Source organism: Doryrhamphus excisus, linkage group LG3 (genome assembly GCF_037039965.1).
Source record: "Doryrhamphus excisus strain RoL-2023G ecotype Guam linkage group LG3, RoL_Dexc_Guam_v1.1, whole genome shotgun sequence".
Lineage (NCBI taxonomy): Eukaryota > Metazoa > Chordata > Actinopteri > Syngnathiformes > Syngnathidae > Doryrhamphus > Doryrhamphus excisus.
This window is the reverse complement of record NC_136359.1, coordinates 2,867,056-2,883,260: the sequence shown is the minus strand read 5'-3', so window position 1 is coordinate 2,883,260 and position 16,205 is coordinate 2,867,056. Positions and strand designations below refer to the sequence as shown.

The 16,205-nt window shown below is 37.7% G+C and overlaps 1 protein-coding gene across 2 annotated transcripts; it reads left to right on the top strand.

Moving 5' to 3' along the window:
- Positions 1 to 507: 507 nt before the first annotated feature.
- On the top strand, positions 508 to 15,857 carry stxbp1b (syntaxin binding protein 1b). Of its 2 annotated transcripts, XM_078789439.1 has the most exons (19): positions 508 to 633; positions 1,949 to 1,998; positions 2,082 to 2,163; positions 3,373 to 3,449; positions 3,601 to 3,679; positions 4,658 to 4,761; positions 6,402 to 6,550; positions 7,447 to 7,531; positions 7,855 to 7,985; positions 8,765 to 8,872; positions 10,088 to 10,148; positions 10,315 to 10,380; positions 10,460 to 10,540; positions 11,366 to 11,504; positions 11,592 to 11,701; positions 12,212 to 12,313; positions 13,394 to 13,479; positions 13,554 to 13,708; positions 14,384 to 15,857. In XM_078789439.1, the coding sequence occupies exons 1-19, from the start codon at positions 597 to 599 to the stop codon at positions 14,491 to 14,493; spliced, it is 1,812 nt and encodes a 603-aa protein (XP_078645565.1). In that variant the 5' UTR covers positions 508 to 596; the 3' UTR covers positions 14,494 to 15,857. The 2 variants fall into 2 exon arrangements, with proteins under 2 accessions (XP_078645565.1, XP_078645566.1); XM_078789440.1 differs by lacking the exons at positions 508 to 633; positions 1,949 to 1,998; positions 2,082 to 2,163 and having other exon boundaries at positions 3,630 to 3,679.
- The last annotated feature ends 348 nt before the right edge of the window (positions 15,858 to 16,205 follow it).

Below are 16,205 nucleotides of genomic sequence, written 5' to 3'. Positions count from 1 at the left end.
ATCTCAGTTATGTTTAAACAAAACAATGACTTTTTCACACAGGGCCATGTGGGATTGGATTTTTTTCATTAAAAAAAACATTTTTTTCATAAAAATTTTATTTTAAAAACTACATTTTGTGTTCAGTGGTGTTGTCGTTGACTATATTTACATTTGTTTGATGATCTGAAACATTTAAGCGTGTCAAACATGCAAAAAAAATTAATTAGAAAACATTTTTACACCATAAATAAATTAGAAAAATTAAATTTAAAAAATTAAATTAAATAAATAATAAAAATTAAAATAGTTGAATACGGCCTATTGTTAGTCAAAAGATATTAATATTTAAGCAAAATTCATGTATTTTTCTGCCTACATTAAACATTTGAATGCAAAAAAAGGCTACGTTTATAATACACATGCTTTACATATTATGAAAGTGGCCCTTTTTCAGTGTGGAAAACAGTGTGCATCCTGTCGGCGAATATCCGTGCTGTTATTTTGAAGGACGCCCAAACCGGATGCACAGTGTTTGCGTGAATGAGCTTAATTGATGTGTGTGGATTTGGAAAGGACAGGTCTTGCTAAGAAGTGGACGTGCATCAGGATCCACTATGGCACCCACTGGACTCAAAGCCGTTGTTGGAGAGAGTAAGAAGTATTTTATTGTTTTTTTTCTCTTTTATTCCACGCCCTTTATTGTTTTTAGAGTCTTTTATATCGCAAGTGTGGCTAAAGAGTTAATAAAACATTGACAATCTACATTAACGTGCAACAATAATAATGTGCTTGATAATGTTGACATGAATTTTACAGCAATTGTAGTTAATTGTAGTTAAATGTTCAACTTGAACACTCCCTCATTTGGACGATGGAGATTCAGAGTGAGTTTAGGTAAAATGTAGATTGAATTAATGATTTTTTTTTCACTTAGCTAACGAGAGATAGCATATTCAGCATATACAATCAATGATAGCCGGCGCCGTGACGTCACAGATGCTCCAAATATGACTCCTTCAGTCCAAACAAGATGTGTGCAACTATTTTCCAGACTTCTAGAATGTGAATGATGGGTGCTGCTAGCCTGGGATGTGCGCTGGAACAGCAATGGCGAGCGTTGTGGTGGCGATAAGAGGATTTGGAGCAGATTAGAGGCAGGGATTGCATTTGGCCTGATCCTCCAGGAGGACAGACTGGATTGTTAAATCCCAGTGATGGAAAACTGGGACACCACTTCATACACTGCTCATCCACATATTTATGCACACAATTTCTTATTTTTTTGACTTTTTATTACAGACTTATAGCTACAGACTGATACACGAAGCTGATGTGGGTTCGATTCCTATCCCGCGTTGTGTCAAAAGGGCATCCGGTGTAAATACAAAGCCAAAAGCGGTCATGAATTGACTCGCCGTGGTGACAGCTGAACAAAAACTACAGATGTTGGTGTGTTTTGGGGTTTACATTGCATATTTCCACAGCATATCGACTAGCTTAATATCAGATAATCAATCCAATAATTGTGGTGCACCCCAAGGAAATAATTATTGGCCCGATACGTTGTACCAATTATGTGATACGGATGAAAACAGGTCGTTTTGGAAATCCAAGGAAATACAGCTGGAATATGTGTGCATTCTGGAAGATCCGGAAAACTTTCTGTGTGGGTTATTATGTGTAGCTGCTCTATAGGAGTCCACAACTCAATACAAAGTTAGCAGTAAAACATGCTAACTGGGGGAATATGCAAACCAAGGTTCCACTGTGCATTAAAAATTGCTTAAATGTACTACAGCTAAAATATCAAATTATGAACTGTGCAGGTATTAATATTTTCTCACATTTTTTCTTTGTTTTAAGATTCTCAATTTCAAATTATGTATCATGTAAACGTAAACTGGAACATATCAATCCACATACAATGTAACAGTGAATTTCTAACAATATTTCTACTATTTTACAGAGATAATGAATGGCGTCATCAAGAAGGCGAGAGAAAAGGGAAAATGGAAAGTATGTGCACATTTGTTGAATTTTGCAGATATGATATTGATAATCCCCCTGCTCTAAAGAGGCTTGTCCGACTTTGTTTTTAGGTGCTTGTTGTGGACAAACTGAGCATGAGGATGATTTCCTCATGTTGTAAGATGACAGACATCATGTCCGAGGGAATCACCAGTGGGTACCGCCTCACTTCACGACATCACCTTGGTTGTAATTTACAGATTTACTACCTCATTTAAAGTATGCAAACTTTTATGAATGATGAACGAAAATTCAAACGCGCAGCCCATGCAGTGGTCATTTAGTCCAGCGCCCCACTCTGCGCAGCCACTTTGTTCATTTGGGGAGGTGTCCATATTTAACAATTTCGTGACAAAACAGCGCACCAGCTCCGACCTGGTGTATTCTTGGCACAGGCGAAGCGCACCCTGCGCAGTGCAGACAGACACGTCATCAAAACCTCACAGGTGAATGGAGTGTCGCACACATTTCAGTGGAAAAAACGATGACACCAACCACCAACTGAAATTTTTGTATTAATTGTCCCATAAATAGCTTGTCCGCCCCAAACCCAAATTTAATGGGTGAAAACCCATTAAATTAGTTGACCAATTAATAATTAACAACAACAAAAAACAAACATTAATATAAAGTTGGATATTGTAAGATAAATTTTTTTTACTGTTCATTTTTTTCTCAAGGATGATGAGGAGGGGCGGCACGGTGTGCTAGTGTTTAGCGCGCAGACCTCACAGCTAGGAGACCAGGGTTCGATTCCACCCTCGGCCATCTCTGTGTGGAGTATGCATGCGTGGGTTTTCTCCGGGTACTCCGGTTTCCTCCCACATTCCAAAAATTCCAACTCCAAATTGTATGAATGTGAGTGTGAATGGTTGTTTGTCTATATGTGCCCTGTGATTGGCTGGCCACCAGTCCGGGGTATACCCCGCCTCTCACAATAGTGTGACAGCTGGGATAGGCTCCAGCACCCCCGCGAAAATGAATGAATGAAATGTGTTAAACCCGCTCACAAACTGTATTTAGAAGGTCAGGTTTTCTATGCTCTCACTATAAAAATATTCCATTGATGAATAAGAAAAATCCTTCTTTTCGGAAATTCACAGTTGGGCTGGGAACCAATTAACTACCATAAATGAGGAATTATTGCATCATAAAAAGTCAAAAGTCGGGTATGACTACCCCAGTTACCTAAATTTGATTTAATCTAATTAATGATTAATGTTGATGTACTATATATTTCCTTATTTGGGGTACTGGGAGACATTATAAGCCCAAATACCCAACATGGAAGCTAGCTCCTATGTCTAATTATTAGCAATAAATCTGATGAATTGCTCAATAAAAGTATGTTATTTTTCTCAGTTGTAGAAGACATAACCAAGTGCCGGGAACCTCTTCCAAGCATGGAGGCCATCTATCTGATAAGCCCTTCAGATGAGGTAATACGACATATAATATAATGCATATAATGTTCAATGATAATAAAACAAACAATATAGATTTCATTTCAGCATAGATAAGTAAATGAAATAAACAAGGGAGTATAAATTGCAGCATCTGTTCATATGGAAACTGTTTGCCTATTGACAGTCCGTTGAGGGTCTGATTGATGACTTTAGGGATCCAAGCTCTCCGAAGTACAGAGCAGCCCATGTCTTCTTCACTGACAGTGAGTAACACTTTTTTTTTTTTTTGTAATCTTCAAATGAATTCAGTCTTCATTTTATTGGCTAAAATAAAATATCAACACCATTTTATTTTTGTTTGTAAACTGGTGAGAGATGGGCTTTCATTCAAAAAGATGTAAGAAAGATTGAACAAATGCCAGATTTTTCAATGCTGTTGTAAAGTCCCATTATATTCTAACACTATTTATATGTGTATGTGTACACATATATATTGAAAAGGCAACGTCACGCTGATTCATGTCAACATATAACATCTTTATCGACACAACAAATAGACGGTGTGGACATTGAAAGGGTCATGGGCTTGTAACTATAAAAAAATTTATAACTATAAAAGCAATCTTCACTGGCTCAATGTACTGCAAAAAAGGCCAGTAAGGATAATTCATAATGCTGCCTACAGAGAACATACTAACTCCTTATTTCTAAAATCACAAATACTTCAACTTACTTAAACTATAGTTCATCTTCAAACAGCTAAAATAATGCATAAGGCTAAAAATAACCAATTAGCTAAAAATGTCATCCAATACTTCTCTACAAGAGAGGAGAAATATGATCTCAGGGAAGAACTACATTTGGATGCTCATATCACCTTGTACTTCAGTACGTGACAAAAAAAAACAACAAAAAAAACCCAAAACTATATTATGAAAGCAGGAAGTGAACAAATGTAACAGTTACTGTTTGTAAAAGTACCAGATGGAGGGGTAGGATTTAATAAGCTTTGCTTCTTTCTACTCCTTTTGGACATGTGGAACTGGGAACTGATTATGGGATGCATTCAATTGTAATCTGATGCATGTTCAAATGAAATAAAACCATTACCATTACCAATAAGTATAAATATGAGAAACAGTCCAAAACGACCCTAATCTCCACTTTTTTCCGCCCACACGCGTGAAAAGATGTCATTGCATAACTCTTGAATTTAATGATGAACTTTTCATTCATGACAGCAATTCCAGACTCCATGTTTGGCCTCTTGACCAAATCTCGAGCCTCCAAAGCCATGAAGGCCTTGACAGAGATCCATGTCGCCTTTCTACCCTATGAATCTCAAGTAAGATTGTGTTTACTTATCCACACCGCCTACTTATACTAATCATCATTTTTATGATCTATTTATTACTGCTTACTACAGCCAAGTGTAAAGTGCAATGGCGACAAGGACAATATTTGCACTAGCATTTGTATGCACCGTATAGATCACAGTACGGGAACCACGACACATTTGGGTCTGGCATCCTGTCCCACCATCCAATCCAAAGAGCAGTCAGGACCCTTTCACCGACCCAAAGGCTTAAGCAAATGACCCTCTTTTTACTGGGAATAACCAACATGGAGGCATGAGCCAGGGCTCTATTATATGTACATTCTAACATTATTAGAGCCCTCCAGACATGACATAACACCCCTATAGTCGACTTTACATTCCTATTACACAATATTTAGATGACATAAAAGCGAAAATAAGACAAAATTTAGACCAGGGGTCTCAAACCCGCGGGCCAAATGCGGCCCGTGAGACGCTAGTTTGAGGCCCCCACCTTGATACTAAAGTTTAATGTTGAAATGCACACCGGACACAATTAACATGATTTTGCGCCGCCCATACTGTTACCCTACCCTGTTAACCCCGCCCTGTTTTGCTTTGGATTAGCAATGAAGCTAACGGCTTATGACGCTGGGTACAAAATAAATGCAGGAAATGAATAATTTAGAATAAAACGGAAAATACACGTCATGTTGTTAAAGTTACGACGCTGCTCCCAGACGGAACTGAGTATGATGCTAACTTACTAATTGGGTAAAATGATTAAGTTTCATTAATGTTCATGTTAAAGGTTAAATAACTGTTAATACTGTACATTTGAATCTGAAAAAAATAACTTCTCTACCAACTGTATGTGGTTTCTTACTATTATTACTATTATTTTACTTATTTATTACTGATTTATTATCTTTATTCTTAATTTGTTTATTTTTTTATCTTATTTTGTGTATAGAAAAATAAAAATTAAGATATTTGAGAACAGTGGAATGTTTTATCAGGTATTTTGGTGTGGAAAACCGGAACCAAAGTACTGAAAAAGTGTAGGGTATAGCAGAAGAAAAGCATTTTTATTGATTTTTTTTTCCAGTTTTTAATAAATGCGTTTTTTTTTGTTTTTTTTTTTAAAACGGCCCGGCTTCATTCAGAACCTAGCTTTGGTGGCCCCCAGGTAAATTGAGTTTGAGACCCCTGATATAGACTAACCTGTTGCATTGTGAGAGTTTATAGTTCTTTTTTTACTTAATATTCTTTACAGTACTTCCTGTGCTGGCTATTGTTTCATCAATGTTACATGCTGGTGACCAGTGTCGAATACTACAAATCAATCAGGGTATTTTGCTGTCGATGCCGATCCCGATAATCCAGGAGTGAAATCACTGATACCAATACACATTTTTTTCTTGTGTGAGCGACTGTCAAGAAATAGCAAGCTGATCCAGAATGCGAATCAGGGCGTGAACAAAAATGTTTATTAAACAAAAATAGTACAAGTACAAAAGAAAAGTAGCCCAATTGTGTCTAAAAGTAAAAATGTTCCATTTATAATAAGTGAAGGTCAATATGTCAGCACTACTGCAATAACTAATGCACTCCAAATAGTTACTACATTGTTTACTTTAACGTCATGTTGTCCTTCCTTGGTCCAGGTCTTCTCCTTGGATAAAGTGGACGCCTTTCAGGACTTCTACAGCCCCTTCAAAGCTGACGTGAAGAACAACATGCTGGAGGCTTGTGCTGAACAGATTGCCACCCTCTGTGCGACTCTCAAAGAATATCCTGGAATCCGATACAGAGGGTGAGCCCATCAGTAGTTCTCCATTTTGCCATCAGGGTTTTTGGCAAACGTTACCAATATACCATCAACGGTGATAAAAGGACAAAAAGGAATAATAAATATGAATACATCCTTTGAACACTATTATGAATATATAAGTGAAAATTACTGAATTGTACTTGATCAGATTTCCTGATCAAAGATCAGATTTCCTGATCAAGTACGGGGAAGAAACCTAAGGTGAGGCCACAAATTGCATTCTGAGCACAACAAATTGATACATAATATTAATACTAATACAAATATTAATACTAATATCCTTCCATCCTCTCACGCCACCCCTGACAGTGAGAAGCACTGACCGAGAGTGGAGGCCTGCATTGCAGTGCATGCCCATAAAATAGATCTAAAGAATAGATATAAAGAATAAATATTGATGAATATTAACATGGGCTGCGGGTGGCACGGCGGTCAAGTGGTTAGCAGACCTCACAGCTAGGAGACCAGGGTTCGATTCCACCCTCTGCCATCTCTGTGTGGAGTTTGCATGTTCTCCCCGTGCATGCGTGGGTTTTCTCCGGGTACTCCGGTTTCCTCCCACATTCCAAAAACATGCTAGGTTAATTAGCGACTCCAAATTGTCCATAGGTATGAATGTGAGTGTGAATGGTTGTTTGTCTATATGTGCCCTGTGATTGGCTGGCCGCCAGTCCAGGGTGTACACCGCCTCTCGCCCGAAGACAGCTGGGATAGGCTCCAGCACCCCCAGCGACCCTCGTGAGAAAAAGCGGTAGAAAATGAATGAATGAATGAATGAACATGGGCTGCACTCACTGACTGCTGTTTCTGCATCTTTATGTCGTATCTAACAGTAATAAAGCTAATGTATATGTAATGTATATTTTTGTGTTATCCAGGGAGTACAAAGACTGTGTTGTTCTGGCCCAGATGCTGCAGGACAAGCTGGATGGATACAAGGCTGATGACCCCAATATGGGAGAGGTGGGAACCTAATGAACAAACTCACTGCTTATCACTGCTTTAGGATAAAAAATACATTGAGAACACAGTTGTCCTCATACAGTATATTAACTGATGTTAGCATAAGTGCCCAATGGTTGAATAGTGTTTAACTTGGTGGTTGTTGGTAATAACTGCAAGCTAATTTCAATGCACAGTGGACTTGCTGTGTCCTTTCCAAAGCAGGACTTTGTGTGCAGGCCTCAGTTTTTCACCGATATTTTGTGGCAATAGTTACAAATGCTCAACAGCATATTAACATACTTTTTGTAGTCACTCTTTGCACATGTTGTTTATTCCTTCAGGGCCCAGATAAGTGCCGCAGTCAACTCATCATCCTGGACCGAGGATTTGATCCTGTATCACCTCTTCTACATGAGCTCACGCTGCAGGCAATGGCCTACGACCTGCTCGGCGTTGAGAATGATGTCTACAAGTATACGCGCACACACACACACACACACACACACACAATTCATTCAGACCAGACAGACGGCTAGGGGCAAACCTTCCTCAATCCCCTTTAACTCTTTTCAGTCTTTCTCCTCTTCATATATCAACTTTTTTTATTTACAACATATTGCGCAACTGCAGGGTCTTGAGACACATGCTAACTCGCAAACTAGAGAGCTACCGACCTAAACGGTAGCCTTCAAGTTATTTCCTTTAAACTTAAATAGCCAAAAACTTACCACTTCCACACGGATAGGGAGGATAACTATTAACAGTTATTTAACCTTTAACATGAACATTAATCAAACGTAAGAATTTTTTCTGGGTACATGATACCATACAGCATGCATATCAAACTTGCGTGGGCCGCACTAACATTAAAGATTAAGATTAAGATTAAGATATGCCTTTATTCGTCCCTCAGTGGGGAAATTTGTATTGCACAGCAGCAAGAGTACAGAGTCAGTTAAGCAGTACAAAATACACAATATAGAAAAATAAACAATATAAACAGCCCAAGTATTAACAGAAATCAACAGTTTTTCCCAGAGTTTTTCATATCAAGGCGGGGGGCCTCAAAGTAGTATCCTGCGGCCCACATTTGGCCCGCGGGCCGCATGTTTGAGACCCCTGGTTTAGCCCAATCCTTATACAGTCATGTACTCCTTCAGATAGTTAAACCATGTACCCCTCTACTCCTGCACACTTGGGTGTGTCGTTGTGCACCAGTTATACTTATGCTATTTACTGTATCTGTGCCAGGTTTGAAACCAGTGGGATGGGAGAGACCAGGACAAAGGAGGTATTGCTGGATGAGGATGATGATCTGTGGCTGACTCTGAGACATAAACATATCGCTGAAGTTTCAACGTGAGTGGATTGTTTTCTCCCACATTTTTCACATGAGGATATGTTGTTTTTGTATTTACATTGGAACTCAGTGAACCATGACCTAATTAGTGTGTTTTTCAGTTTATGTTGAAAATTTAAGCCAAAATTTTGCCTTAATTTGCCTACATTTTCCGGTTAGCACATATTGTTACTCTGTAATTAATACACTGCATTAGTCCAACTGTGATCTTAATATATGTTTGTCAGAAAACATATTCAGCATCCTATTATCTCGCTAAAACAGTCACCCCTTGCCGCTGTCACGACCTGGCTCTTAGGCGGAGGGAGACCTGGAGTAGTTGGTTGCAGTACGTGACAAAAATTTTTATAAAAATAATAAAAAAAAAACTTAAATTATATTATGAAAGCAGGAAGTGAACAAATGTAACAGTTACTGAATAATAATAAATGATTGTGATTTGTGGTTGACTATAACATATTATTAGCATTAGAGGGATCTAATGATGTAAAGAAAACATCACAAAAAAGATTTCCATGCTCTAACCACCAAAATATTGTATTTAAGGAATCCTACTTCACAGAAATTGACTTGTCGCGGGCGGGTCAAGACCCAATTAACCAACTAAACAAGGGATTACTGTACAGGGTATCAAGTCAGCGCTGTCACCCATCCGTGAGTCAGGAGCAATCGACTGCAGTTCTTTGGTGACCAACACAATTACGTCAGAATTTTCAAATATGTTAACACAAAACCCATTTCACATTAGTACTTCAGTCATAAAACAATTCTAAATGAATGTAAAGGATGTATTAAAGGCATAATCTTGTTATATAGTGTTTCTCGCCTTATTTATCAAAAAGGTTGCAACATTTTTTGCACTATTTGGGGTTATTTTGCAGCCAAAATCAAAATAAAAGCAAAGACTTGAGTTGAGAAACAACTCATAGCTCATAGAAAATCACCATGGTTGTGCCCGTGTTGATCTCGCAACCACTATGTATCTTTGGCAGTCACATTGCCATCAGTGAAGGTAAAAGTAACTTTCAATATTCATGAATCCCTTTCATTCACCATTTAGAAGTATTTGGAATTGTAAAACTATAATTGTAAAATGAAAATTCACGACTCTAACCTGTATTTTTTACATAAAACTCCCTTTGTACAGTATATTGATACTATTTCTGAGTAATTTTATTTCTCAACTAATATTAATGTTGTTTTTGCTTGCCCAGGGCTGTGACTCGATCTTTAAAAGAATTTTCTGCCAGCAAAAAAATGAACACTGGAGAAAAGGTACTGTCATTTCTTTGTTTGATCAACTCCAAATTCATTTATATTTATAAATGAGTAACTTTATTGAGATGGTGAAACATCTCGGGAAGGAGGAAGAGGGCAATTACTACACCGTATTATTTACACTCTTGTGGATGATAATAATATCTCTTTCCTGTTTTTCCAGACCACAATGAAAGAATTGTCACAGATGCTGAAGAAAATGCCTCAGTATCAAAAAGAACTAAGCAAGGTTGGAAGAAATATTGTGTATTCTTGATAAAACTATGTTATTATGTCAATGTTTACACTCTGAAATTTCATCTTGTCAGTATTCAACCCACCTGCACTTGGCTGAGGATTGTATGAACCGCTACCAGGGGACCGTTGACAAACTCTGCCGTGTAGAACAAGTAAGTAAGGCTTCTTGTACATTATGAAGTCGTACAATGAGACAAACCGCACAGCCGCATTTAGCGTTATTAATATTATTCTGATGATTGTGGTTAGCGTATTTTCCGCACCGTATTGACAATAAATTATTATTGTCAATTTCACCATCAAACATGTCGGGTTCCCTCTCATCATTGTCGGAGTCAGTGTCGTAGTCAGGCGGCTGTTCAGCAATGATGCCGGCTTTCGCCAAAGCTGGGACAACAGTTAAAGCAGATATGACTCTATTTGCAAACAGAGAAAAGATTAATTAATTAACTCTGATTAATAACAAATTAATCACAGTTTTCAAATTAATTAGTCACGATTAATCACCATTTGCAACTATGAGTGAAATACAATTTACTGTATTTTTATTTGTTATTTTTTTGCAAATTGCTGCCTCCCAGTCTTAGTAAAGGCGTGTTCGTCGTCTTTGATCCATCGCTCTCACGCCGCTCGCAACTTCACTTTGAACACCATGTTTACACCAACATCTAGCGGTTGGAGTTTTTTTGTTAATCCACCTGGAATGATGGCAAGATCCCAAATCATTTGTTTCACTTGTTTTCACAGTAGCGGAGAGATGGGTGAAATGTTTTTTTTTGCAGCCCGGGAGGCATGGCAGATGTTAGATGGTAGATTTTTGTGCGGAAAATATGACGCTAACCAGGGTACCACTGTATTTACAATCTAAAGGCCAGGCTACAGAACTGTGAAAACTTGCAACTGCAACTCTGAAGAGGAAAAGTAGTGGGAATTGGATGTACAGTATATCTGCAGCCTGATACTCTCTTTTGTGAAAGGACCTAGCAATGGGCACAGACGCAGAGGGAGAAAAGATTAAGGATCCCATGAGGCTTATTGTCCCTATTTTACTGGATGCCAACGTCAGTGTCTCTGACAAAATCCGCATCATTCTACTTTACATCTTCCTCAAGAATGGTATGTTAACTGTATTTATTTGATTTGTCATGTTTGTACTATTGTGGCATAAAAAAATAACTACTTGTATTGACATGTACATGTCAGGTGTGACTGAAGAAAACCTTTGCAAGTTGCTGCAGCATGCCAACATCCCACCGGAGGACAGTGACATCATTTCCAACATGGCCCACATGGGTGTGCCTATTGTCTCTGAGGTACTAACCTGTGCCTATGAAACAGTACATACATCAGTTTGCACGATTGGAAAAGTGTTTTTCAGGGGCTTCATTTGGGTTGGCCCAACCAAAGGTTTCTTCTCAGCAGCAATGAATGGAATTCATTTAGAACCCTTAATGATTCCAGGGTGGAATGATTGTACAAAGTCGATCTTCAATGATATTTTGAAGTATTGGTTCAATGGCTTGCAGCCACTCAGACACAAGATTTAGGGTTTGAATATTTACATGTTCTAAATGCATATAAATGAACATTTAAGGTTACTTACAAGGGTATCTCATATCGTGGAGGGGCCATGATAATATTTCTGTCCCCCAGCGGGGGGGCATGACTGAAAATAATTGAGAATCACTGCATTTGTGCAACTTTGTATGAATTTTAGTGTAAATTTAACTGAAAACACGCTACAAAAATACACTTTCATTGTACTTAAATGAACAATTCCGTAGTGATTGTTTGTAAGTGAATGACTTATGAAATAATTGCAGGGTACTGCCAAGAAAACCAAAAAGCCTGACCGTAAGGAGCGAATCAGTGAGCAGACCTACCAACTCTCAAGATGGACTCCACTTGTCAAGGATCTCATTGAGGTACAGAATATAAATATGCAAATGTTGTGGATTTATTGCCTAAATGATACATTTTCAAGCCTTAGTTTAGCTTCAAGTACTTTTTCCCATAACTTCTTTGTATGGCTTATTAGCTTTGAATAATACTAAATATGATCACAATATCACATATTATCTGAATACCTTTGACTTGTATTTGACTTCATGTAGACCAGGGGTCTCAAACTCAATTTACCTGGGGGCCACTGGAGCTAGGGTCTGGGCAAGGCTGGGCCGCATCAGGTTTTCCAAAAAAAAAACAAAAAAAAAAAACGCATTTATTAAAAACAAAAAAATATACAAACTTTTTCAGTGCTTTGGTTCCGATTTTCTACAAGAAAAGCTCTGATAAAACATTCCACTGTTCTCAAATATCTTAATTTTTCTGCACAAAATAAGATGAAAAATAAATAAACAAATCAAGAATAAAGAAAATCAATCTGTAATAAATAAATAAATATAATAATAATAAAAACTTAAGAAACCACATATAGTTGGTGGGTAGACAAATTATTTTTTTTCAGATTAAAACGAACAAAGCATTATTAGAGCCCTGTAGACATGACAAAACACGACTATAGTCACATTTATACTTTTTTATTTACAAAATATTACGCAACTGCAGGGTCTTGAGACACATGCTAACTCGCAAAGTAGAGAGCTAGCGACCTTAACGGTAGCCTTCAAGTTATTTCCTTTAAACTTAAATAGCCAAAAATGTACCACTTCCACACATATAGGGATGATAACTATTAACAGTTATTTAACCTTTAACATGAACATGAATCAAACGTAATAATTTTTTCTGGGTACATGATACCATACAGCATCCATATCAAACTTGCGCGGGCCGCACTAACATTAAACTTTCATATCAAGACGGGGGCCTCAAAGTAGTGTCCTGCGGGCCACATTTGGACCGCGGGCTGCGTGTTTGAGACCCCTGATGTAGACATTTTTATGCTCGAGAATGTTTCATCTAGGCAATAAATGCACGACATTTGCATATTTTTGTGCTTCTATTTTTAATATGCGGATGTTGATGCCTTGTTCTTTGTCTAGGATGCCATTGAGGATAAACTTGACATGAAGCAATACCCGTACATTTCCCAGAGACAAGCAGCAGCCAAAGCCAGTGCTCCATCAAGGTTAGGTTATAGGATAAGAGGCATACAGAATGGAGGGATGGATTATTTTAACACATGATATTTGTTTTTTTCAGTGCTCGCTATGGTAACTGGCACAAAAACCGAGGTCCCACAGAGGTGAAGACCGGGCCGAGGGTCATTGTCTTCATTATTGGAGGAATGACCTACAGTGAGATGCGCTGTGTTTATGAGGTTACGCAAGCCAATGGCAAATGGGAGGCCCTAATTGGTGAGCCTTTAGCTTTTCACTGCTGTTGGACTTATATTTTTATATGATGATAACGTTTCTTTTAGTGTTCATAAATGTAGAAATGAACTTCTCAGAGTGACCAAGCTTATCTTGGGTTGTGTTTCTCACATGACCCAGAAAGCCAAGGTAACCATGATATCAACATTAAAATTTCATATCAAGGCGGGGGCCTCAAAGTAGTGTCCTGCGGGCCACATTTGGCCCGCGGGCTGCGTGTTTGAGTCCCCTGAGCTAAATCAATCAATTGGTTTTGGTGCCATCCTACCATTTTTGTGCTAAGCAATGATGACTTGCAGGTTAACTATGGTTAACTGAGGAAAACAAAGATTAGGGGTTAGGGAACCAGGGGTTAGGGACCCTTGTTTTAAGTCAAACAATGTTAGAACTCAACATATGATAACGATAATAATATTAAATGTGATGACATGGTAATTTCTGGTCTACACTAAATATTGAAGGAATAACAAACAATCACATGATGTGACTTCATTTTAATGTGTATATTATTGTTCGAGTATTTATTAGTAATGAGAGGAAATTGAATTAATTCATCAATTAATTGTCACAGCTCTAATTCAAATGACTACTGCTTTGCACATCATTTAAACACTACCGGCTTGTATGTGTTGGAGCTTACGTATTTTTCCTCTGCAGGTTCCACTCACATCCTTACGCCTCCTAAGTATCTGAAAGAACTACAGCACCCGGATTTCCTCGACCCCAATGCAGCACCTGAAGGCAGCGTCGAGCCGTCAGCAGAGTGATGGATGCTGAGGAAGACACCAGATCGGTACAGTAATACAGTAAATATCTGTTCACCCATCTAAATTATCTGTAACGGGCGGGGCATAAACTGAAAGTGGGTGTGGTTTAACCAGAAATGGGCGGTGCTTCAATCAGCACATTATTTAAAGTCTAAAATTGACATGGATTGATGAGAAGTTGCTATATGTATTATTCTGTATTATTCAGCTATATTGAAATACTACAGAAACTGATAATATTTATTCATTTATCTGCACTACTTCAAAACTTTAAAATGAAACAAGGAAAATGCATGCAACAAAATGAAGAGCAAAGCATATTAAGGAGTACTATAAATGTGTACATGTTGGTAGGTCTGAAATGAAAGTTGACTGCGAACCCCGCCCCGCTATTGGAGAAGCACTGCTCTATATGAACCTTAAGTGTTTGGTTAGTGGCTACTGCTTTGGTATATTATGTGCTGTATTTATTGTACTGTGTGTTTATTTCTACTGTATGACGTAATACTTTAGATTTAGCAAGTGTGAACCTCATCGAGCAAAGAAATTCATCCACCCAATAATAATTTCTCTAATAATTCTCATGTTTTATGTCATATAAGAAGCGAATGTAAATAATTTTAATACCAATCCAGACTACACCATGCACTCTCACCGAGAGGGAATTGAACCTGCCGCTCACATTTCAATGGCATTATTCAGCCTCACTTGCATTGGAGACACAATTGGATTGATTTAGTTACACATCATAAACGTGTATTATTACCGGGTCCAAACCAGCCCTAAAAATACAGTGGTCATAATTTCAACCAGACCATTTTAAAATGTAGTAAAAATTATTTTTTGGGTTTAATTTTGTTGAAATAGAGTTTCCTGACAAAGTCAAAAAGCCTTGATGCAATAAAGAAATGTTATGTGATGAATTAGTGAATTAGTGGTCCAAATAAATGTGATTAGTAACTAGGGAAAGTAATTATTGTGTTACTATTTTTACAAAAACTTTAATTGTGTAAAATAAAAAGGATTTTGTATTGTGACTTAAGTGTTGATATAGTATTAACATAGATATCAGTGCATAATACATTTCAAATGTTGTTATTTTTAACATGGAAAACAACAAATTTCATTGATTTGATCCAAATTCCACTTCCACTTTTAAGAACAGAAAAGTTTTTGTGAATATTTAGTTTTTGTCTTAGTGTGACTTACTTGCAGTTACGCTGTCTAGCTTTATTTGTCATGCTTCCAGTTTCCCTTTGCCATATTCTCTCATAATGTAGATCTTTCTGATGGAAACGTCTGTGCTGCCATAACTAAAAGTAAGTGATTGGTTTAATAAACTGGTGTTATTATTATGAAATCAACCATTTCTGTCTCTTATTTTAATCTTGGTCTTTGGTTTGCCTCCGAGATGAGCGTGTGAGTGCAATTCTGTGCCGAAATGCCAGGGGCAGACGTCAAGACGGCATTCCTGACAAGACTAGCTCAAAAAAAACAAGTGAGTGTAGCTCCGGTATATTACAGTACATATTAAAATATGAAATATGAGGATAAAAATCAATACAAAGTCAATCAGTATCTTTTTAATGCATGCATGAACAGTGTAAAACAGGGGTCTCAAACTCAATTTAGTTGGGGGCCACTGGAGCTCGGGTGTGGGTGAGACTGGGCCGCATCAGGTTTTCCAAAAAAAACGCATTTATTAAAAACAA

Bases quoted from the DNA above. Each gene is read 5' to 3' on its own strand.
- stxbp1b (XM_078789439.1), top strand. From the start codon at position 597: ATGGCACCCACTGGACTCAAAGCCGTTGTTGGAGAGA. The intron at 3,680-4,657 runs GTGAGTAACACT...CATTCATGACAG, and splicing joins CCATGTCTTCTTCACTGACA to CAATTCCAGACTCCATGTTT. The intron at 4,762-6,401 runs GTAAGATTGTGT...TCCTTGGTCCAG, and splicing joins TTCTACCCTATGAATCTCAA to GTCTTCTCCTTGGATAAAGT.